General features: G+C 34.8%; 1 protein-coding gene across 8 annotated transcripts; it reads left to right on the forward strand.

The window, feature by feature from the left end:
* The first annotated feature begins 208 nt into the window (after positions 1-208).
* kif23 (kinesin family member 23) lies at positions 209-24,150 on the forward strand. Of its 8 annotated transcripts, none has more exons than XM_039773215.1 (24): positions 209-645; positions 5,472-5,541; positions 5,622-5,750; positions 6,023-6,128; positions 7,658-7,794; positions 7,885-7,991; positions 8,071-8,241; positions 8,651-8,692; positions 9,070-9,182; positions 10,805-10,926; positions 11,615-11,717; positions 12,234-12,313; positions 12,862-12,981; positions 13,111-13,270; positions 14,429-14,590; positions 15,095-15,261; positions 15,405-15,578; positions 15,800-15,991; positions 19,691-19,963; positions 21,777-22,010; positions 22,499-22,587; positions 22,678-22,756; positions 22,974-23,044; positions 23,167-24,150. In XM_039773215.1, the coding sequence occupies exons 1-24, from the start codon at positions 632-634 to the stop codon at positions 23,180-23,182; spliced, it is 2,931 nt and encodes a 976-aa protein (XP_039629149.1). In that variant the 5' UTR covers positions 209-631; the 3' UTR covers positions 23,183-24,150. The 8 variants fall into 8 exon arrangements, with proteins under 8 accessions (XP_039629149.1, XP_039629155.1, XP_039629148.1 ...); XM_039773214.1 differs by having other exon boundaries at positions 213-645; positions 22,675-22,756; XM_039773221.1 differs by lacking the exon at positions 8,651-8,692 and having other exon boundaries at positions 211-645.
* The last annotated feature ends 995 nt before the right edge of the window (positions 24,151-25,145 follow it).

The following is a 25,145-nucleotide window of genomic DNA, read 5'->3' on the forward strand; positions in this document are numbered from 1 at the left end:
TCTGTTATGATAGAAAGCGCCATATCTTTCAAGTCATATTAATGCGAAATGCTTTCTTATGAGCACTTTTTCCCATTTTATGTTAAGAACAAAACGCTCTGAATGTTTTAAATGACGTTAATTGTAGACGCTCCCGAAGAATGGATTTTTGGATCTTTAAACGTACATTCATTCTGCCAAACTGACCTATGTTTCCACCAAGATACTAATAACAGATGTAATTATGAGTTTTTTTCGTAGGTGAAACATATGCTCAGGTCGCTGTTTAAAGGAACGAATCTTCATGGATCGAATGCTCGCATTATCACCAAAGAGTCACTCAGCTGATACAGGAAAAAAACTCTACACTTCTGAGAATTTACATACTTGTGTTGGGGGTTTGGTGTACCTCTTAACTGGCATTAATAACTTCGCACTCTTCCTCCTGACTTCTTTTGTTTACGTCTGCCAAACAGGATATGCGTCACTGGCGATGCTTCCTGTCACGGGGATATGCCGCACAATCCGATTGGTGCGATTTGAAAATTTGCTCTTGTGACGCTCACCGACGAGGGAGATTTCGAATTTGGAGAAGAAAGAGAAGCGGTTTGTTGTTTCAATTTTCAGACAGGTTGAAGAGGAGCGTTTCACTATGAGCAAGGCCGTGTAAGTACTATGGAAAGGTTATGTGTTTCTAGTGACAATAAACCATTTTTTAGTTAGTTGTTGGCGCGATGTACTGAGTGCCGAAGCGCTGTGGGAATCTATACATTAGCAGGCCATGGTTGCAAAATTATGACGACTGGTGATAAATCGTTGTGTTTTTCTAAGCGTACTTTTTTCATAGCGATTGTAAATGGCTGTGTATTTTTGGTTGACAGAGTTTGCACTCAATCGCTAAAGTGCATTTTATAAGTGTTTGACTTTTCCTGTATTAAAATTCTGGGTATGTTTTCAGGACTACTGTACAGTATGAGCCGAGATCATACAGTGTCTTTCATGTCACTATGTTATCGTGTTTTATATATATTATAATGGCATTCAAGAGGTGATATTGTATTCGAGTTAAAGATTTTTCAATACAAATATAATTCCGTCATTGTTAAAGATGGGCGTTTATCGTAAGCAAGTGACGTATTTCTACTTATAATCCAGGAATTCCGTTTAAAAGCCAATCTAATCACATATATGAAATGCGTTACTTCCTTTAATTGTGATTGTTTTTTTATCACAATATAATACTTTATCGTGGACGCTTTTATTTCTAGAGCATGTTGTATAAAAGCACATAGAGATGTTGCTATATATGACCAAATGAATCATCATTGAAGATCGCTCAGTTCGGGAATTTTCTAAACTCGACCGCCACATAGCTCTTATCATGGTATTTTTTTTATTGAAATACATAGTCAAGGTCCGTTTCTCAGTCCCAGCCCGCCTCCGAGAAACGAATAGCTGCACTGGCCATTCAAATGACAACCTCTATTTTAATTCTAATTGTGCACTTAAATAGAGTTACGATGTGTATTGCCCAAGTCAAACGTTTTTGTTTGTCAAGAAATAAACAAAAGAAGTCTCCCTCCTTGAGAAAGGTGTGTGTCTTAATTAATTTTCCAGTCCTGTTTTTATACAAGAGGTTTTTCGGAGGGCACTGGTCACTGTTTCATCCCAGCACACTTCCCTCGTTCACATGTACGTGTCATTTTATAAACCTCAGACAACTTTACGTCCATGTTGTGGCAATAAATGTGGGACTATGTAGTAATAAAATTGAAAACGTGCAAAATCTACACTGCAAAAAAAGCTGATATTTTAACTCCGGATTCGTGAGGCAAAACCACTAATTGGTATGCCATCCATCATATGTTTTAAAAGGACATTTGGGGAAACTAATTTTTCAATTAAAGATATTTTATATAGCTTCTTTGTTAACAAGCAGTGTATAATGTAATTCTACTACATGCTAGTTTGAAGATGATTTTTTTTTTGATACTTTAACACTATACAAATCCTGCAAATTAAGAACTTAGAGTCATTTGTTTGTATTGTGTGGTTGTAGTGGTGATGTATGAAATTTTAATCATCTCCTCTAAAACACATGTACAATTCAAAAGTTTTGAAAATACTTTGTATCTGGTCTGTTATAAATGTATTAGAGAAAGGTTAAATAGATCTCGTTCAAATACATGCAGCAAACTCTGCTGTCTAGCATGCACTTTTCAATATTCAAACAAATGTAAAGAGAACAGACCTTTCAGCCCAACATCTTCATCAGTCTCTTTCACCTAGGTTATCCAAATAGCATAAAGTCAAGATTTAAAGATCTCTAAAGTCCTACTACCACTTTTCTTGGTAATTTATTAGTAAACACCTGGGATATACCATGCTGATTTCCTTCATAATGTTAAAACGCTTTGGTCATGTTGCGTTCCTAATTTCTTTTTGCTTAAATTAAAAAAAGGTTGAGCTCCTCCAGTCTCTCCAAAAGTAACAGTTCATCTGTCATCTGTGGAATTGGCATAGTCTTTCTCCTTTGGACTTTTTCTAGTACTGCTATGTCTTTTCTGTACTTTGGTGACCAAAATAGTACACAGTACTCCTGGTGAGACCTTACTAGTGCATTAAATGGCTTAAACATAATTTCTATTGTCTTGTGCTCTTCACATTGAGCTACAGTTAGGTCCATAAATATTTGGACAGAGAACTTTTTTTCTAATTTTGGTTCTGTATATTCATTTAAAATTCATTGTGGTAAACAACTCCGATGCAGTCGAAGTGCAGACTTTCAGCTTTAATTCAGTAGGTTGAACAAAACGATTGCATAAAAATGTGAGGCAACTAAGGCATTTTTTTCAACACAATCCCTTCATTACAGGGGCTCAAACATAATTGGACAAATTAAATAAATGGAAATAAAATGTTCATTTCTAATACTTGGTTGAAAACCCTTTGCTGGCAATGGCAGCCTGAAGTCTTGAACTCCTGGACATCACGAGATGCTGGGTTTCCTCCTTTTTAATGCTCTGCCAGGCCTTTACTGCAGCGGCTTTCAGTTTCAGACTTTCTGTCCGAAGTTTAGTCTTCAACAAGTGAAATGCATAATCAATTCAAGAATTTTCCACTTCTTTGCTTTAATAAACTCCTGGGTTGCTTTTGCTCTATGTTTTGGGTCATTGTCCTTATGTATCATGAAACACTGCTCAATCAGTTTGACTGCATTTAGCTGGATTTGAGCAGACAGTATGTCTCTGAACACCTCAGAATTCATTCGGCTGCTTCTGTCCTGTGTCACATCATCAATAAACACTAGTGTCCCACTGCCACTGGCAGCCATGCACGCCCAAGCCATCACACTGCCTCCACCATGTTTTACAGATGATGTGGTATGCTTTGGATAATAAGCTGTTCCATGCCTTCTCCATACTTTTTTCTTGCCATCATTCTGGTAGAGGTTCATCTTGGTTTTATCTGTCCAAAGAATGTTTTTCCAGAACTCTGTTGGCTTTTTTAGATGTTCTTTAGTAAAGTCCAATCTAGCCTTTCTATTCTTGAGGTTTATGGGTGACTTGCACCTTGCAGTGCTCCCTCTGTATTTATTTTCATGCAGTCTTCTCTTTATGGTTGACTTGGATATCGATACGCCTACCCCCTGGAGTTCACCAGTGCTTACTTTCTTTCTCAGGATGTACCAAACTGTAGATTTTGCCACTCGTAATATTGTAGCAATTTCTCGGATGGGTGCTTTTCTGTTTTTGCAGCTTAAGGATGGCTTCTTTCACCAGCATGGAGAGCTCCTTTGACCGCATGTTGTCTGTTCACAGCAAATTCTTCCAAATGAAAGTACCACACCTGAAATCAACTCCCGGCCTTTTATCTGCTTAATTGATAATGACATAACGACAGACTTGAACATACCTGCCCATGAAATAGCCTTTGAGTCAATTGTCCAATTACTTTTGAGCCCCTGAAATGAAGGGATTGTGTTAAAAAATGCTTTAGTTGCCTCACATTTTTATGCAATCTTTTTGTTCTCCCCTCTGAATTAAATCTGAAAGTCTGCACTTCAACTGCATCTGAGTTGTTTCATTTAAAATTCATTGTGGTAATGTACAGAACCAAAATTAGAAAAAAGTTGTCTGTCCAAATATTTATGGACCTAACTGTATAACCTAACCTTGTTTATTGATTCTGTGCACTCAAATGTAGATAATGATTGGTCTAATGCGACTCTTACATCCTACTTATGTGTACTCGCATTTCAAACCTTTAGTTGGCCATTAAGATCTAACATTTTTACCTCCATCATGCAATACCTTATATTTACTTTCACTTATTACAAATCTGCCCAAGCTGATATGTTGTCCAGGTTCATCTGTAATGATTCCAGTGTTTCCTCATTATCTGACCTTCATCCTAATTTTATGTTCTCAACAAACCTGACTGGCCTGTTTTAATAAATATACAGTTATATATTTGAACATTGTTTTTAACATTGATTAATACTCAAAAAGATTCTTCTAACCATAACCTGTTGTTCCCAGTGTTTAGGTGCATGTTGTACACACTTGGCTCTGAATGGCCACTTTTTTTAGTTGTAATATTTCTATTACTATCCTCTCTTGTTGTGCCTTACTTATCAGATTTGAGCACCATTGCCCCCTAATACTACCATGATAGCTCATTCTAATGGAGAATATAGATTTAGCAAATATTGGTTCAGAATAGCAAATAGTTTGTTCTTTAGTTGTTTATAAGAGTGAGATTCTACTGCTGGATTTCTGATTAACCAATAGTGCAGCTTCTTATTGTTTTTTTACCATGCTTCTTTTAACTTCACCTGTTTGTTGTCTGGTACAAATCTTGCAATCGATTTTTAACCCACTTCCTATTGTCCAAATGACTTGACATTTTGCACACTTACTCATTTCTGATGACAATACGTGAATCAATAATCATTTTCACTAATTGATCAATTCATGTAACTAACTATTCTTCATATGAAAATTTAATTTCTTAAAGATTTCACCAATAGATGGCACTAGTAACGGGTAGAAATATTAAAGAAAGTGTTAAAATATCCATCCATCCATCCATTGTCTAACCCGCTGAATCCGAATACAGGGTCACAGGGGTCTGCTGGAGCCAATCCCAGCCAACACAGGTCATTGCAAAATTATACTAAAACAAACCCAAGACTAAAAAGTTGAAAATAATGTGTGTATATATATATATAAAAAAAACACGCTTATTTTAAGTTAAAAAGTGTACAATAAAGTCTCTCATACATCACGCGTAAAATAAAAGTTTGGGTGCTTTTTCATCAATCAGTTTTCAAAAAACACTTCTTAAAATCTTAGCAAAAGCACCTACATTATATTTCACAAGTGATGTATTTTTTACTTTTTAGTACACTTTAACTTAATATGAGCATGGTTTTTAAGAAGTGTTTTTTATATACAGTATATATTAATTCCCTCTTTACTCTTTTTCAGTAAGATGAAACCTGTAAGGCGGCTTGTTCCAAAGAAACCATCTAATAACATTTTGAAGGATCCTGTTGGGGTAAGTAAAAATAGAAATGTGTGAAAGTAGTTTCCTTTGCATTCAATTCAGTATATATGACTAAAATGTTGCCCACTCAGGTATACTGTCGAGTGCGGCCTCTAAGCCAAGATGATCAGGAGTGCTGCATTGAAGTCATCAGTGAGACAACCATTCAGCTGCATCCTCCAGATGGAATAAAAGTGAACAGAAATGGGGAATTCAAAGAGGTATTAAAATTTCATCTGATTCACAAATTATGGTTTATTAATGGGGCATTTTCAGAAATTTTCATATGTGACTCTGATCTGCTGCTTTTCAGTTTTAGCAACTGACTTAAGCTGAAAGATGCAATTTTCTCAATTTTTGAAGCTCTTATTCAATTGATGTTTGGTATAAGCAGACCAAAATAGCTATTTGATGGGGGAAAAAGAAAAACTGTAGTTTTTTTTTAATGTTTTCATTTTATTAAAATTGGATTGCATTATCTTTTTTTTATCAGACCCAGTATTCTTTTAAGAAAGTGTTTGGTATTAACACTACACAATTAGAGCTGTTTGAGGATGTGGCAAAACCTTTGGTTGATGACTTGCTGCATTGTAAAAATGGTAAGTAAGCTTTTCTAATGTTTTGATTGTATATCAAGCTATAAAAAGTCTCAATCAAGCAAATGTTGTGTTTTTTTTTTTTTTTTTTCCCCCTCAATATTTAAGTACATAATATGTATATATAAGTGATTTTATTTTCCCCCCCTCAATCACAACATATGAAACGCACTAACTGACTCAGGAGATCTGAATGTGGCATCTGTACTTGCATTCAGATGATGCTGGCCTCAGTGTTTCACAATATATATGTCGGTCTCCTTATTATATTTTAGAACTTGGTATTGGTGTTGCGTATTAATGCTCAGCACTCAGAAAGCTGCTTCAGAATATAAAGGAGGTCTTGTTTTACACCCCACTTAAATTAGTTTTTCAGATTCTTGATCCCTCAGCAAATTTGTAGATGGTTTAAAAATACTTTTCTGAAGATGCAGAAAAAATTGTTGCTATTCATCCAGTTAATAGCTAGATTTTCCATATTTTCTCATTACATTCTTCATAACTTAATATCATCTTGATTTGAACAATAAAGATGTTACATAAGTTTGTTCCTCATTCGCTCGTACATTGGGTAAATGGTCATCTATGGAAATGTTCATATGCTTTAAACTTCGGTTAAATGTTGAAAACAAGTCTATTCAAAATTATTTTTATATTGTTGGTTTTTTTTTTTTTTTTTTTTTGTTGTTTTAAATAGTCATGATACTCCTTACATTGTAGCTGTAATCTGAAAGTCCACAAATTCATCATTCGTAATAAAAAATAGAATTTGGCAATATTGTTGCTACGTTTTTATTTTTATGTATGATATACTTATTTTAGATATTTAATTTTACTCTGTTTTAAAGAAGAGCATTCTAAAAGGTTTGAAAGAAAATAGCTTTTCTCACCAAATGCAAGAAGAAATTGTTTTCCAGTTTGTACCTTGCAGGTGTTCCAGTACAGGGTTATAAAGTTTTATCTTTAAACATCCTACAGCTTTATTTCAGAAATGCAGCTTTTATTTCTTATGTGGTTTTCTTGACTTATGAGATTGCTTTGTATTTGATTGGGTTATGTGTCCTGAAAAAGATTTTTTTAGACTTGTGTGTGAGAAATTTTCTATTCAGCTGTAATTGATGCTTGTGAGGAATAACATTTCAACAGAGTAACATGTGGCAGTACTTGATTCCAAAACAATCAAAAACGTGCATTTATTGTACTACAAGGTCATAGCGAATTGGAGGCCATGCTGGTGGACCAATACTGGGAATTGCCCACTTTCAATTAATAGCAAAACAATGAATTTGTTATTTATATATTTATAAAATTATGAATTTCTGGCTGCACATTTTTGTTGTCATAGGGTTTCCTTTTTAAATTTCTCAAATAAGTTTTGCTCAAATGGTCACCAAGTTTAATGAACTAGGCAACTATATTAAGATTATCCAATTTATGGATGCATATTTTCTTCCAAGTTTGCTGATGATGCATTTAGGTCATTGGTAATATTTTTGTTTTTCACTTAAAGTTTTGTACATTGTTTGTTCCAGGTTTGCTTTTCACCTATGGGGTAACTGGAAGTGGAAAAACATACACAATGACTGGCTCTCCAGGTCAAGGTGGTCTCCTTCCTCGTTGTTTGAATATGATTTTCAATAGTATAGGGCCTTATCAGGCCAAGCGCTTTGTAAGTAACTTTTTTTTTTTTTTTCAACTTTCTATTTTATTATTTGTTTTTTCATTTACCTGATTACATTGTAGATAATTTTTATTCCAGGTTTTTAAAACAGATGACAAAAATGGCATGGAGATTCAGACGCAGGTTGACGCTTTGCTGGAGAGGCAGAAAAGAGAAAACCAGTCTGCGTTGATAAAAACTCCTAAGTATGCCTTCATTCTTTATGTCTAATTTCAGAACGTTCACTTTTTGTGTTTATCAACTTTGTACGATCTACTATTACAGGCAGAGGCTGGACCCTGATGTTGCTGATATGATCAACATTGAAGATGCCTGCAAAGTTGAAGGCATTGATGAAGATAGTGTATTTGCTATTTTTGTCTCCTACATAGAAATTTATAACAACTACATCTATGACCTCTTGGAGGACACTCCTTTTGAGCCGATAAAGCCAAAGTAAGTGCTTATTAGTTTCAGACTAACATGTATTGTCTCAGTAATATTTAATCGGAAAAATCAGCATAACATATATATATTTTTTTTTATTTTGATTAATGTATAGTGAACCTACAGCTCCTCTGTACATGGTGTAGATTGCTTGTCACTGTTGCATTCATGTTGTGGGGTCTTTATTTAGTAAAAGTTTGTTATTAAAAGTTGAAATTACTGCCAACTGAAACAGGTAGGCATATTGCCTTTTTATGTGTCAGATTTGTTGTATTCACAAAAAACAATCCTGTTGGCTCATTTATTTTCCATTTTACAGCCCAAAGAGGCAGAGCTATAAAACTACGTAGTTCTATCTAGAATTGGTAATTCAGAGATGGAAAATCTTTCTATAACCTGTGGCCTCTTCCTTTATTAGGTGGAATGGCTGTGGTACACCAATGCGAAGCACCGAGTTCATGTACGTGTTGTGACTGCGTGCTGTAGTTTGCTAGCATTGTTCAGTCTTGTCTTGTGTGGCTGTCTTTTTAATTTATATGTGTAGTTTCAGCAAACAGTAAACTGTCAGCTGCTTGCATTATCTGCTTATTTCTTGACTTTCAATAAATGTTTCTGCTGTTACTAATAGCCTTTTTGCTGTTAATATTTGGTTGCCAATTTTGCATTTGCTTTCTGCAGGTTCACTGCAGTTCTTGCCTCTCAAGTAAAATGCAGCAACCTTTGTTGGTTCACTTTTCATAGTACAATTACATGATTCTTTTAAATGCTTTTAGATATCAGTGCATGAATTCCTTTTAGTCTTTTAAGAGCACTTGTAATTTCATGTATGTTTCATAGACCTCCTCAGTCTAAAATTCTCCGGGAGGATCAAAACCACAACATGTATGTAGCAGGGTGTACTGAAGTAGAAGTCAAATCAACTGAAGAGGCCTTTGAAGTTTTCTGGAAAGGTTAGTCACAATTCAGTCTTTTTTTTTTTAATTTTGCAAACACAATTAGTATTATAATTAACAGTAAATATGTTAAATTATATAGAAATACTTTGAATAAAATTATATACATAATGATTTGTGGGCATGTATAATTTGTCATGAAATATTTTCTTGTTATTTTTTACTGACCCTGCACATATCCTGAAATTCTCCTTAAAGTATAATTTGTCACTTTCACATCTGTAAAAGCTGAGAGAGTTGGCTGTAATTTGTACTGTTTTTTTATTAGTAAATTGTCAGTACATGGGGCCTGCACAGTCCTTACCCTTTTGAGCCCCAGGATTCGCAAGACTAGCAAAACACACACTCAAAGTTATGATAGTGTGCATTTCCATGTTGGATACAAGTGCAAAAACAGTTGGCCAGAATTAATGCTACTGTAATTCAAGAAGCCACAAATTCATCATTTTCTCAAGAGTCTGCATCTAAAGCGTTTGCCTGTAAATGTAGCACTTGATGACACTAGACTTGCATGCACGCTACTAATGATTCCACAATCAAGAAAAGGTACTCAATGGAGACCACCCTCTAAACTGAAACACATAAATACAATAGTTTTTATTTCAAGGCATACTGTTATGTTGTATGTGCTTTCCCTGAAATAAGTGAAGAAATAATTAAATACAATGAAGCAAGCAACATTCACAATACAGCCAACAACCCCCATTAGTAATGGAAGTATAAATTGACTTGTCTAATTGCGTCATACTGCTTGGGTGTTTGTAGAGAACAAACAGAGGTGCAAGAATACTATGCAGTAACAAAATGCTAACATTGTTTGTCTGCACATATTAAAGTCTTGGGCTTAAAATCCGGAGTAATTTACTGAAATTTGCATTAGATTTTCAACATTGTTAAATCTGTAGTAATGAATAAGAAAGTTGACCTAGTTACTTAATTTCCTAATTCAGTCTGTCAAATTGTTCAGTTATGTACCTCCTTCCCCTTTCTTAGAAAATATATTCACAAATGTAGATAGCATTTTATTTAATGCCACATTATAAATGCACATTTTTAACAAATATATTTATTATATATTAAACCAGTATTACAAAATATTGTATAGTGGTTTTAGGTGCATAATTCATTCACCAAAGTAGTTTCAAAGTAGTTTTGTGTTATCACTAAAATACAAAATTTCCATAAACACACATAACAAGTAAAACGCTTAAACAGAAATTAATGTCAAGTGTATCAATACATCAAGGTCATGCTAATAATCAATTTGAACCTGATTAATGAGATTTTATTAGCTGACAGTGTAGGATACTCGAGGTGGGGGATTGAGTTGTAATGGATAGCTTGTTTTAGTTTTGTATATGGAAGTCGGTAAGCAGGAATTGTAAAGTTATATCTTAAAGGATATTAGGCAGTTGTCCATGTGCCAAGTAATTAACTCTATGAAATTAACTGCAAGTTCCAGTTGGACTTTTGAAAAGAATTGCTGATTTTATCAATACTAATAGAAAGATATGATAATCTATTTACCTTTATTCTTTTTTGTCATGTTAAATTTATTTCGTTCTCTTGCACATTTCGTACTTATGAGTTATTTTCAGCATGGCAAATTTCATTTACAGGTCAGAAGAAAAGAAGAATTGCCAACACACAGCTAAACAGAGAGTCCAGCCGCTCCCATAGTGTGTTTATCATCAAACTTGCACAAGCCCCACTAGATGCTGATGGAGATAATGTGCTACAGGTTGGCTGATTCTATGCCAATTTACTATTCCCGTTCAACTGTTCTTACAATTACTTTTTTTGATTGACTACATTGAATGTTTTCCGTCATTCAATTACAATATGGTTTAAAAATGTATTTGTTTTGCCTTGTGTACTTGACTTTTTTTTAATTTTTATTTTATTATGGTCTGTGCTGTGAACAAAACATTCACTTACAGGTTGCTAAACCATTAAATGGATAATGCATTTACCTGTGTCCAATGCTGAAGCCATTTATTTTTTGATATTTAATAATGCCGCAGGTTTTTACTTTCTGAATCTCAGATTACTACTATAATGACAATGGCAATTAACATTGTTACTACACTGGTAGGGGAAGCACACACAGTACAGCATATGTTAGCAAGTTGTTCATTTTATTCCAACCATTCGTTTTTACTCAGTATTGCTAGTCTTGATTAGAAAATAGTGAGTTTGTGCTGAAAATTATTTTTTTATGAAACACTCCAATGTTAACTCGTATCTTGTCAAAATTCAGATCAATCCCTCACATACTGTATTTATATATTTTTTTTTCTTCTTTTTGCAAAGGTCCAATTTTGTTTTTTAACAATTTATTGTTAGTTTCAATGTGAAGCATGTTAAAACAAATTCTTTTCCCTTATCTTAGACAAACTAAAATTTTGCTAATTCTTTATCATTTTCAGGACAAAGAACAGATCTGTGTTAGTCAACTTTGTCTCGTTGACTTAGCTGGTAGTGAAAGAACCCACCGAACAAAGGCTGAAGGAAATCGGCTCAGAGAGGCTGGTACGAGTTCTTTTTACAGTGTTGATTTATTTGGTATTTAGTACACTGTGTTAATTCCCAAGGGGAAATTTATTTTTCACATGACGAGTGGAGCACAGGGTCAGCCATTGTATTTTAGGTGTGTGGAACTTCGACCGGGGGCATAAATTCTATTTACTACAGAGTTTTGAAAAGTAGTTATGTGCATGTTATTTAAATTTAAATAGTGTAACATGAATATTCCCCTCTTTACTATAGAATACGCACCTGTTTAAATGCAGCTCCTTTAAACTGTCTATACCATGAGAGCTCTGTTTTTTTTTTTTTCTTCAGTTTGTAAATTTAAATTCAGAAATATCCAGATATTCATGTTAGTGCAGTTTTGGGGTGTGGATCACACCTAGCAGTTTAATTTCTAAATACAGTATAATATTCTGTGATGTTATAACTGCAGACTGTTTCACTGCCAAAATTGTATATTTAATTGCATGTTTAATGTATGGCACTATGTTCAGTCTTTCTTGCTCCCTTATACAGGCAACATAAACCAGTCCTTGATGACACTCAGGACCTGCATTGAAGTCCTTAGAGAGAATCAGATGTATGGAACAAATAAGGTATAAACAGATTCACTATATAGCTGTGGTTATGAATTTAAATGTGTGCTGTGAAGAGATGCTAGACCTGCCGAAAGGAACCAGGTGCAAGGGGACAGCTTCAGGTTGACTTTGGAAATGAAGTGGTCTTTAAAAGCCTCCAGAGTTAATTGAGCCATGCTAACGGCATCAGAGGGCCAGCTTCTGCCAGTATTGACAGACAGAGATTAAGAGCAGTTATCCCCTTTATATTCGCCCCATTGCTACAGAAGGGCATTAGGCATGGGTTAAGGTAGGTGGCCCTGTATTTGCCAGGAGTTTCATTTTCTCCAAAAGTAGGAAAGTGGCCACAAAGAAATGATGTATAATGTATAATAAGTCTGTCAAGAAATTCTTAATGAGACCGATTTGGCTGTTTTCAAAGAACTATACCCAATGCTATAATGGACCTGTAGAGTTTTTTCAAATTCAGCTAAATATGCAATAATTTTACAAAAAAAAGTATTTTCAACTTCCTGAGAGGCTGTGTATATAATTTATTTATATATAATATCTTTTATCAATTTCAGATGGTTCCATATAGGGACTCTAAAGTAACTCATCTATTTAAGAACTATTTTGATGGAGAAGGAAAAGTAAGAATGATTGTTTGTGTCAACCCCAAAGCTGATGACTATGAGGAAACTCTGGTATGTTTTATATGGTAGATTATATAATTTACAGGGTTTTAAGTGTGGAAGTTTTACTATGAATTAATATCCTGCATTAGCAAATTTATGAAAGTGTTTTTTTTTTTTTCTCCCCCTTTCCCCTTAAAGTTGGTCATGAGGTTTGCAGAGATGACTCAAGAAGTGGAAGTGGCTAGACCAGTAGACAGGCCAATATGTGGTCTTACCCCTGGGCGTAGGCACAGAAACCAAGCATTTAAGGATGAGCTTACTCGGAAACTGGAAGAAAGGGGAGGTCCCATTAATGGAGGTAAAAATAGCAGTCCCTGATTACTTTAGTGATGTTTTATGGATAAAGAAATAGCTGTGTATGTTAATCAGTTGGGTTAGGGGGAATTGTAGTTGACTGATTTATATGTCTATAGCAGCAGTGTCCTCTTGTGAAATAATCAGACTAACCCAAAAGAGGAAAAGTGGCCAAAATTTAAATTCTGTAGCACACTTCACACACTGTAGATTTCACAATTTTTATAAATTTCTTTTCCTTTTAGCTTTGACAGGGAGACTTTTTTTGATTTTGTTGACAATACATTGTTTTCTTCTTCTAAGAGTTTTATTTTCAAAACTTGCACATAATGTTTACCACAATATATTTGTCTTGCATTTGAGAGATATCCCCTACACTGTACAGATGTCAAAGAAATGAATGGTCATATTTACCATTAATGCCACAGCTGACTTTTTCTTTTCTTTGTCTCATGTAAGTGAAACACACAGCACTGGCTGCTGACCAAATAAAATTTGTTTACTTTTTACCAATGATCCATCTTATAATCTTGTATTTAAAAAAAAAAAAAGACTCTCTCTTCTGACCTGTACTGGATGAGTTACTCTAAACAACATTTTTGTTTTGTATAGTGTGAAGTTGTGCACTTTAAGTCTGACATGGGGTTGACAATGGGCTTTTTGTTCAGAGCTATACATTTGTATAGAGGACGTTTTTATGATAAAGTGCCCTTTTATGGATTTAATGCAGATAACACTGAAATCGAGATCTGAAGTATACTGTACCTACTTTATAATGCAAGCCATTTTACTTGAAAAATTAGTAATACTTCAGAGCACAGATATCTATAGTTCTGACCCGTTTCCTATGTCAATCAACCTTCACGTGTGTTTGTGTTCAAAAATGAGATTAACAGTCTGATTTAGTGATGATCACTCTTGTGTTTGTGGCTTGCTAAAGAATATCTTCTATGAGGCATGTTCTGAGAAGTAGGAAATGTGGGCAGAAAAATATAAACTTGGCAGTATATATGTGGGAATATAAAACTACAAGGTTAACAATCTTTGAAAAATATTCAGAACAATATTCTGTGGCATCTAGATTTTAGAGTTTTACTCTGGATTCAATGTACTGTGATATACTGTAATAAATAAATAATAAACAAATCTTCTGTTTTTTAAGATGATGGTTCGATGATAGATATTCTGCTGCAGAGTTTTCCACCTCTTCCTTCCTGTGAGCTTGTTGACCCAAGTGATGAACAAACCCTGCCTGCCCTGATAGAGTGCCTAGAAAAGCGGCAACGTGCGAGAGAAATGTTGATTGAGGCGTTCCATAATCAAGGTGAAAAAATGGTGGTACTTGTAGAGAGAGTGTATTTTTTTAATGTTTTAAAGTGTTGGTTTCTGCCTTTCATGTTAAGATATAAGTCTGACAAATAAGAGGCAGCCAATCAGTCCCTCAAACTTATCTGGCTAACTAATAGCCAAGTTGTCCCAATACTTTCAAGTTGTCAAGGATTCTGCTTCAATAGCACAACTCTGTTATTTGTTTCCCAGTTAAAAAGTGGTTGTCCAATTCGTTTAGATAAATGAGCACTTATACTAGTGCTGTCTTAATAAACAGCCATTGCAGAGCATCTCAGACCTGTTTTTAAGGACACTTGTGTTTGGTTTAGTTCTAATGTTATGCTATTACACAAGCTTCTAATGGACATGTGCAACAAAGTTTAGTTCATACTTGAAGTTTAAAGCTGAACAAAGACTTCAGTAGAGTAATCTATACACCTCTATTAGCCTCTTAGAAATTTTAATATTAAATGTCAATTTTGTGTATTTTTTAATGTAGTTGTTAAGACAAAATCTATGATCCAGAACTTTGAAGGAACTGTCTCTGGAAAAGACAACATTATCCAGGAGCAACGTGCAAAACTCAGTGACAAGGACAGAGTTATATTACAACATAAATCTGAGTTGGATCGGCTTGAAAAGAAAACAAAAACATTGGAGTACAAGGTGAACACACATTCTTAGATGCTTTATGTGCCAACGTTTCGTTTCTGAAAGATGCATTATCTTTTATAGATTAAATCATAGCATTCACTTATTTTTTTGGAAAGCCAGAAATGTATTGATTATTTTTTATTTCCATACTTTAGATTGAAATCCTCCAGAAAACTGCTAATATTTATGAGGAAGACAAGCGAGCACTGCAACAGGAGCTTGACACAAAGGATCAGAAACTGCACAGGCAGCTATCTGATAACCGTCGGTTAGAAGCACGACTGCAAGGAGTGGCATCTGAAACAAAAATAAAGTGGGAGAAAGAATGTGTGAGTTGCTTTTTAATCCTTCCAACAATACTGACTGAATAAAGGGAGGGTTGCTACTATGACTATTTGTCAGCTGAAAATAAGAAATTTGTTCCAGTGTAACTATAACCAATATGCACATTGTACAGTGATTTAAATATTGCTTGTTTTCAATTAACCTTGTTTTAGCTGAAACATTTTGGGTGAGGCCAGGCAGAAATAACTAAAAACATGTTTTATAGGAAAGGCGTGTGGCAGCCAAACAGCTGGAAATGCAGAACAAATTATGGGTCAAGGATGAAAAGCTGAAGCAGCTGAAAGCCATTGTAACTGAAAACAAAAATGAGAGGCCTGACCAGCCTGAAAAACCTGAGAGGCCATCAAGGGATAAAGACAAGGTCCTGCTTCGCCCTGTGACCCCATCACCTGCTTCAGTATGTATTTGCATTTGCAGTTCTAATTTAGACATACTTGTAATATCTCCAGGTAGGGTAAGTTAATAACAACAATATTTGCTTATTCATAAGGACAATAAGTACAAAAAGATAACTTTAGTTGTGTCACAAATGGCAACTTAAAGCAATTAGTTAAAAATGGGGGAAAATGCATTCTGGTTCTCAGTATCGGTAGAAAGAGCACAATGAGTTATAAAGTACAGATTTGTCATCTGCATTATTTCACAGACTGACACCAATCAGTGATTATAAATGTCATTTGGATTTGTCAGGAGTTGCTGGATAGCCACAGTTTTTAGATGCAAAGCAGCCGCCAACTAGGCTGTAAAATAAGTTGGTTCTCTCATCTTCTCCTGGGGGGAGGGAGAATGTGGACATCTTATTTAGCCTGATATTAGCTATTTCTGGTCCTTGTAGTAAAAGTGGTGTTCAAGTGTGTAATCAAAATGTAGGAATAGTTGTTTGGTTAATTAACAGCACAGTTTAAAAATTATTCCTCCTGTGTTCTGGAAGACCACAACCATTTTGTTTTCACTATTTTAGGCAAACCACAAATAAGACTTACATGGTAAAGGTACACTTTTTCAAAATAAATTACCAATGTATTTTTAGATTAAAGATTAAGTTTTATATTTGAAAATCAGGTATTTTTGCACAGTCTAAAAAGCGTAGTGACTTGGCACTTGCACTTGTTATGTGAAGCTGTTTTCAGTACTTTTACCAAATTTTCTCTGATATGTTTCAAATGAAGCTAATTGGGCAGAAGTTCAAAAGCAAAACAAAACTCTTAAAAGAATTCATATACCCTGAAGTGGCAAAAATCCCCGGTTTTTCAAAGAAAGTCTTCTAAGTTTCATTAGTATGTTTATAACAAGAATTACTTTATAATAATTGGTTTCAGTGCATTCTCCTCTCTGAGGCTGGGATGCCTTTTTATCTACTTTTACATTAGCAACTAATGTGGGTAAAGATTGCATGTCATCAACAAGAAGAGTACAAGACTGACACAATGGAGCTTGTTGAAAGCACTCTGTTTGGAATTCAAATATTCAGATACCTTGGTCTCTAGCTGTTTACCTCCCAATAATAATATCTCTAAAATAAGTGCTTGTATCAAAGATGTCAAAATGAAGGAAAAGAAGTTTGCTTACTTTTTCTCAGTATCTTGAACAATTCCAACTCTATCACCAGTAGTGCTAAAAATGAATGCAGGATCGCAAAAAATTGTCTAAGGACATCAGAGCATGTTAGAACACAATTTGTAAAACTAGATAACTCTTGTATTTTTTCAGGTCACATTGTGAGAAACTTGGGGCCTCAAACTCCCTTCTTCTACCTTATTTTTAATATCTTGCTCTCCAGCTACATTTCTCCGTCTATTTTGTTACCCTTTGACTGTTGCAGAGACTGACACAAATATATTGTGATTTATGTTGGTAGAGCTCCCCATTAGTATGGCAGCCCGAAATATTGTTGGTGTGTTCATTTTTGTTAATGCCTAAAAAAAGTATAATTAGTGTAAATTACCCCTGCTGTATCTTTTTCAACAGTAATAGTGTCTTACATGGGTACAGTAAAAACGGTTTATAGTGTTCAATAGGGATATCTGTTCTTTGCAAATTTGGGATTAAACCCAACATATGTACATGGATCGGGTGGTTATGCTTCAATACAGAAGCCTGTTTTCATGTAAAAGATAATAATGTAAATACTTATTTTAAAATATAGAACTATACCACAATGTCCATCGCCAGTGCACTCTTCCTACATTTGAATGCCTAGCTATCTACTTCAACAAACAGCCAGTGATTAAGGGGGCAGTAAGTGAAAACATATCTCCATGTATTGATTATATGGTGTTCTGTATTGTAATTTATTCTCATCACTGCCATATATTTAATCTATTGGTGAAATTCTATAAGCTTTCTGGTCTCCAGATTAACTAAGTTAAAGTATACTATTACAAATGTGAATATTTTGACATGTCAGATTAAACTGGAACACCTTGTCTCAGAATATATTAAATATCTAGGAACTATCTGTGCTACCCGTTTAAAATGAGTTGAAATTTAGGAAATCAACATAGAACTCGGCGTTAATGTTTGCTGTGCAGTACATATATGTTATATCCCACTTAGTGTGCAAATTGTAAAAGCAGTGTTAATATTTGATGTGCCATCTATTGGAGTGATAAATGCAATACAATTTGTTAATGTTTGTAATGCTCAATCTTTTGGAATGACCGAGACATAGCGAGTGCGGTGACTTACAGACACTTATGCTAATATTAGGGTTGATTACATTACCCACAAACATTAATGATCTATTCCAATTCTGTTTTTGCAGTCTGATGGAAAATATAAAGTAGTGTGTTAGCAGATAATCTTTCTCATGTTAGCTGGGAGAATTAATATTTTTTTTAAATGTGGAGTTTAATTATGGGAACTTAATCATTTTCTAGTCTTTACTATGCCTCTGTGCTTCTACACTTATAAATCTGCCACCCATTTACCAGTAATCTGGTATATATAATTACTATACTATTGTCAGTTGTTCCTGTGCACAGCTGAAAAAATTATTCCAGCCATCGTGCACTTGATTGTGTATTTTATTAATTCAAAATACTTTGTATTGGACATTTTACAGATCTCTGTATAGACAATTTGTTTGATATAAAAGTAGTGTACTAAATAAAGGTTCTACCCTTTAAGCAATTGCACATCTAATACAAGGTTAGAAATTTTTAGTAAAGTTGGGCAGGCTTTTTTATCTTCCATTAATATAAATGATTAAAACTATACAATTTTGTATCTTCATCTAGTGGAAATGAAGATATAGGATAGCTACACATCTCGGCTAGTGCTCAGTTTAATCTAATTCAGATCTGGGAACAAGATCTTTTATATAGAATCTTGGGGTAATGCAAATTACCTAACCTCAAGATACACTTTTCTAAAGTTTGTGCCTGTGATGTACAATTTCTGTCTTGTCTAAGATTATTCAAAATATATAGGACAAGACCTAAATTGTGATCAATATCCCCAATTACGTGCCTCACCAAGAGTAACATTTTGGGAATATCTCATAATTTATTGGGAAAAGATTTGCTTGTTTTTTTGATTTTGGATTTCTAATCAGATCATTTATTGTATTAACAGTTTTTTTGTAATGCTAAATAGCAAACCATTGCCATGAAAAATCATCAAATGTATTTATGGTGTTTTTCACTACAATGCTCAATGTATTATGCAATACTGTGTGCATAATTGTGTAAATATTTGCTTGAAATGGAACAATCTTTGTCCTTTTTGGTTTTCTGTTAATGAGGGTTAAATAAAATATGCAGAGTTGCCATTTGGAATGCAGCTAAATTGTACCTTAAAATCATAACATTTGTAACAGTTTATAGAATGTTTCCAGTACAATAAATGCAATTAAGCTACATATTTTAGATGGCTTATAGCTTGGGAGGAATTACTAAATTTTTGTATTTAATTATAAAACTTGTCTGTAAAGTGTTAAGTGTATGTCAGTATTCTTCATGTACTAACAAGCACAATCTGATTACTAGTCACTATATAGGAACGGTACCCCTTAAACCTAACATGGTGTTTGTGGGTTTTTTTTTTGCATGTACTAACTGACTTTGTACATCATCATGCTCAATCTATTCCTCAGCTCTACAATTGTGAGGTTCCCCCCTCTTTCTCCAAACCTTCCACACCCAGCCAGCAATCAAGCGGCCTTTCTGTGGCATCATGTGTTTCTGAATGGGAACAGAGAGTCCCTCAGTCCAACTGGCAGGCTGGCACAACACCTACAAGTAGGCCTCTTGGCCCTGGCTCATATGGGAGTCAAGGCAGAAGGCGAGGTCTGTACCAGACTGGAGAGAGAGGCACTTGCATTCTTCCACCTAGTAATGTACATGTGGAAGATGAGATCTTGCACAGGGTTAGTGTTTCTTGTATAACTGTTGTCTTTTAGATGAGTTAGATTGGAGTGAGCAGTGCTGGTCCTGGAGGGCTACAGTGGCTGCAAGTTTTTGTTCCCACCCAGTTGTTTAATTAGAAATCAACCTTTACCAATATCAGATCATATTTAATGTTATGGCTTTTTAGTGTTGTAACTCTGCAATGTTAGGTCATTTATATATCCTAATTTTTTTTTCTTTCCTAAGGATGTCCTCCAAATGATCTGAAGCCTAAAATGGATGAGTAATTCTCAGTCCTTCAGTGTTATCACTTCAGTTTCCTTCGAAATATTTTATTAAACAAGGTAGTTCACGATAAATACACAAGTGTAAGTGGAAATGAGTCAGATGGAGAACTGCGTTTGCATGTTATTGGTAGTAAGGAGTAGTTAAATGGTGAGTATAGCTGTTTAAGACTAAAATAAGCATCTAGGCAAGGAGAATCTGAACAAGCAAGCTAACTAAAATGTTGCTTCATCAGTAAGTTCTTCACCAGCAAGAATTGATTTCTCATGAAGATATCTTAGAACAAAAGCCCGCAGCCACTGCTGCCCTTCAGAACCAACTTTGCTCACTCCTGAGTTAGATGATGCCAATATTTTCCTTGCTGTATAGTGGCTTCATTAACCATAGTAAGGCGATTTCCAACCACCAGAGGGCAAAACATCATTCTACTATTGCAAGAGTGGACTAAGTTGCAAATTGGAAAGGATTTTGAATTTTTTTTTTCCTCTATTCTGCAAATTGGAGCTGAAAATACACCTTTTTTTTTAAATAAAATACGTTCTGAACTTAAGTTTGTAAACATACTGCTTTTCTGAGAAGTATAGATTTACAAATTACATGTAAGTTATAAACTAGTATCCATTTTGTTTCTAATTTCTGTCAAGGTGTAATTTACTCATCTAATTTTATAGATATTATTTGAGCAGAAATTATTGTTCATCAAAGAATGTTTGAGACTGAACCTAAAATTAAAAATGCAAATTAGTGCTGTAATTCCATTTTTGGGAAGATAATATCACATTGGAGTGTACTTTAAATGTTGCCTTTGGTAAACAAAATCTTTTTTACTTAAAGCGATTTTACAACTTTAGCCACTCATTACAAGACAGATTGCATGATAAACCAACACCATAATTATACTCCTTCAATCCCTGCCGCCTTCAGAAAAAATCTTTTATCTTTTTGCATTCGTAAAAATGCAATTGTTTTATTAGAAGTGATTGTTGAATGGCACTATTTTAGTATTTGATTAATTTTCATATTATTAGTTTGTTCCTAGCTGTCTTATGAAACAATCTGTAGACATCAGGCTTGGCAGTAGATGATAATGTCTGACATTGGTCATTCCAGTCTCTTCAACATACAGCTAAAGTCGATTCAGAGTATAAGCATATATGACAAAGTATTGGCAAGTTAAAAATACAATTGTACCTTTTGTGCCATGTGTACCAGCTTATGGTCGAAGGTACCAGCCATCACCCTCTGATGTATGGAACTCCTTGTGGAAGCTTTTAACCTGGAAATTGTGTTTATACTTTTTCAGCTTTTACTAAAGTGCTTTTAACTTTCTTGCTTTTAAATGACAATCAATGCCATCTTTATTCTCTAATATTAACTGTTGCAATGCTTCTCTGTCCCGCAATAGTACATACTTTTGTCATGCCCTCACCATCCCAACTAATACTCGCATATTAAGTCTTCAGAAATGTTTTTTTTTCTTTTTTCTTTTCCTGTTGATTTGTATTTTCTTCTCCTGATTAAAATGCTTTGCTGTTTTGATTCACATAGAGTGCACCTCCGGTTCGGCCTCGTCACAGACGTTCACGCTCCGCGGGTGGGGAGAGATGGGTAGATCATAAGCCAGCCAGTAATTTGGAGCTAGATACAGTCTTGCAACCGCACATTCCCAATGCAATCCAGGTATCTACTCCCAGTGAAAAAGCCTTGTCTAAATGTGACAAATATGTGCTGACACACCAGGAGCTTGCGTCTGATGGCGAGATTGAGACAAAGCTCATTAAGGTAAAACATTGATCATTGTTTCCTTCTATACTGCTTTTTCAGAAAGAAAGCACAAAGTCTTTTTTCTATAACAATGCAATTTGTAGTTCTTTACATAAATATTTGTGTTCATTTTTTGAGGTCTTGATATACTTTGTTTTCTCTTACTGCTAATTAAAAGCTGTTGTACCTTAGTGCATCTGTTGAATAAAGTTTTTTGTAGTTTTCTGTTATTTTTAATTATTTTGCAAATTCTAGGTTCTGCTGCTGTTTTGTGGTTCAGATTTTGTATCCAGTGATCATGTCATTAATGTCTAAGTTCTTTCCCTCATGTTTTCATTGTAAATCTGTCGCTCTTCTTTTTAAGTGGTTCCAATTAAAAAAGTTTGAGTCTGTTGCTTTAAATACAGCTATGCAACAACAGAAGCTTTGACATTGAGTCTTAAATGTTGTTAAAGGTTTACATTTGCATGTATTTCAAAAACATAACTCTGTTTTTGCCTTTCTAGGGTGAAGTATTCCGGACAAGAGGCGGTGGCCAGGCAGTTCAGTTTACTGACATAGAGACACTCAAGCAGGAGTCCCCAACTGGCTCAAGGTTTGTACAAAGCTACAGAGGGAGTGCTGCTACAGAACTTTACAGAGTGAAACAGAGTAAGCTTATTTGGTCCTGTTATTTTAATAGCAGGAAAAGGCGGTCATCTGGTAATATTCCAGTACAGCAGGAGGAAACCACAGAGAATGAATGGACTGATGTAGAAACAAGAGTGAGTTAATCTTTAATCTTGTTTTTAGTTTTGCCTAGGATTTCTTAATCTGTGTTCTGTGATGAGAAATCTTTTTTTAGACTACATATATAGAACCTGGTACCTAGAGTGTGGGGGAGAGGGGGAAGGTATGCTGCCACCTTGCATTACATCTCTGCTCCTGCATGTTGCTGTGCAGTGTCCTGGTTGAGATGGTATCCCATCCATCTTGTTTCAGTGTTCCGTTGCTGTTGAGATGAGGGCTGGTTCGAATCTTGGACCTGGATACCAGCATCATGGGCTTCCCAAGTATGTTGTTTTTTGTTACATATTTTATTGTGATCTCAGACCTTCCTTTCTGGCTTTTTAAGTGATTTCTTTATTTTCTTGTTCTTCGGGTACTCTTAATGATTGTCCGCTTGTCTCTACAGGCGTCGAAAACCCTAGAACTTGTGTCCCGTTTCCTGCCTTCATCTTCCAGTATAGCCCAAGTGTCATAAAGCAGCTGAATGTAGTGAAGCACTACGTGGGACTGTAAAGTGAATTTACTAAGCTATTTGTGTCACTTGTATTGTTTTTCCCCATATCTAATTATATTTATCACTGTAAGAAAGTAAAGATGTATATTCAGTTTTTAATCGAAGCATTTGATTTTATGTTTTGCATTTATACTCCTTTTAGGTTTACACAAAAAGGGAGCCCAGTTTTTTAATATTCAAGTTCAAACCCATGACTTTGTTTTGCGAGTAGCAATCTGAGCATTTTATATTAATCCAAATCCTGAGTGGGTCCAGTTGTGTGTGTTTGTTTTTTTTTTTTTTCTTTTTTCTTTATAAATGACATACCATAAAGGACCCATCTTTATATTTATGCTTGTTTGAGAAGACTGGTCAGCCAGCAAGTATTCAGCCCTCTGACGAGTGATTTGTGGAAGAGCTTGCCTGCAACAGGCTGGACTTATGATTATTACTCTTTGCAACATGGGACCCAGTTAACTGTTTTAGTTTTTCTTGTTTTTGAATGCTGCTATTCACAAAGCTTGTTAAAAGCACTTTAGTTTGTGTTCCTGAACACGTTTCCTTGTTCCCTCTTCCCTTCTGCTTCCCTGTCTATATCAATGAGGCTTGCACAAAGTACACACTGAAGTGTAGACATGGTTGGATTGCTGAGTAGTTTGCTGGATACCTTTAAATAAAACAAGTTGTTAATATTCATACAAATCTGTCTGCAAAAATGCAGCTGTTTCACTTGTGATTATTTAATGAGTTCTGTTGTATCTTATTGTTTTTTTTTTTTAGTAAATGCACTTAATTAAGGTTAAAGAAAGTAAATGTTTTGACTTGGTGTAAGAAATGTCTCCTTGTAATTGTTACTGGTATAATATTTTAACAAAAGAAACACTAGTGCCATAAATAGTCATTGATGTGTCTTCATTTTTATTCATTTTGCCAGCTCTTGCATTGGGGTGTTGGGTGTGGGTGTCCATCCCTGTTGTGGAGCATTTAATTTTTTCACAAGTTTAACTTACTTTTTTGTTCGTTTTTATACTTTCCAAATTATTTTTTTGCACACTGTTGGAGACATTTTTCTCTTACTAAAAAGTTTATTTGTATTGATCATGTCTTGCTTATTTTAGAAAGAGGCTTAAATTTATCCTTTTACAAATGTATGCTATATTGTGGTCATAGAAGTGGTGACTGTGTAAAAATGTCATGTGGTTTATGTGCTTCAGGGAAAAAAAAATACACTGAACATCTCATTTTTTATGGGAAGGACAAGTTTTCTTAACTGTATTAAATCAGTCTGTCAAATAATAAAAAGCATGCTCCATATCTCTCTATTATATAAAAAAAATCCAAGGATGAGACGACTTTTTAGCTTGGGATGAGATGTGACGTTTTCAGAGAGACACCTTCAAGTGTAGAACGTCGTAAAGAATTCAGAAACTTTGGCACGATACACTTGCAGAGCAGGTTAGAGATAATAAAAGTACTAAAATTCGAAAGTCTCAAAAAAGTGATAGTAAAGATTGCATTAGTGCAAACAAATGGAAATTATTACTCGGCGAGATTAAGGAACAGCAAAAAGAGATTGAATATATTGTTCGGATTTAAACTTTAAGTTGGAGATTTGTAGATCATCTAATTCATGTTACCATCAGAGAAAAGTAGTGTTTCTTCCCAATGAAGAGGCGTATCCACAAGAATTAAAATTTGTTGTTTGGAGAAAGTGAAATCCACATATGCGAGCAGCAGAGATGCCAAGTGGCTGGTGTGTAGCACAGGCCACGGAGGCTGATGAACAGGGGGCCGAAGCCCCCTAGTCTCAAAATATTCCCCCATGGTGACTATCATAATAATATTAACTTTTCAAATGAAATGTTTATCAAAGGATTATTTTAGCAACTATG

Source organism: Polypterus senegalus, chromosome 12 (assembly GCF_016835505.1).
Source record: "Polypterus senegalus isolate Bchr_013 chromosome 12, ASM1683550v1, whole genome shotgun sequence".
Lineage (NCBI taxonomy): Eukaryota > Metazoa > Chordata > Cladistia > Polypteriformes > Polypteridae > Polypterus > Polypterus senegalus.

Bases quoted from the DNA above. Each gene is read 5' to 3' on its own strand.
- kif23 (XM_039773214.1), top strand. The intron at 11,718-12,233 runs GTACGAGTTCTT...TCCCTTATACAG, and splicing joins AAATCGGCTCAGAGAGGCTG to GCAACATAAACCAGTCCTTG. The intron at 14,591-15,094 runs GTGAAAAAATGG...TTTTTAATGTAG, and splicing joins TGAGGCGTTCCATAATCAAG to TTGTTAAGACAAAATCTATG.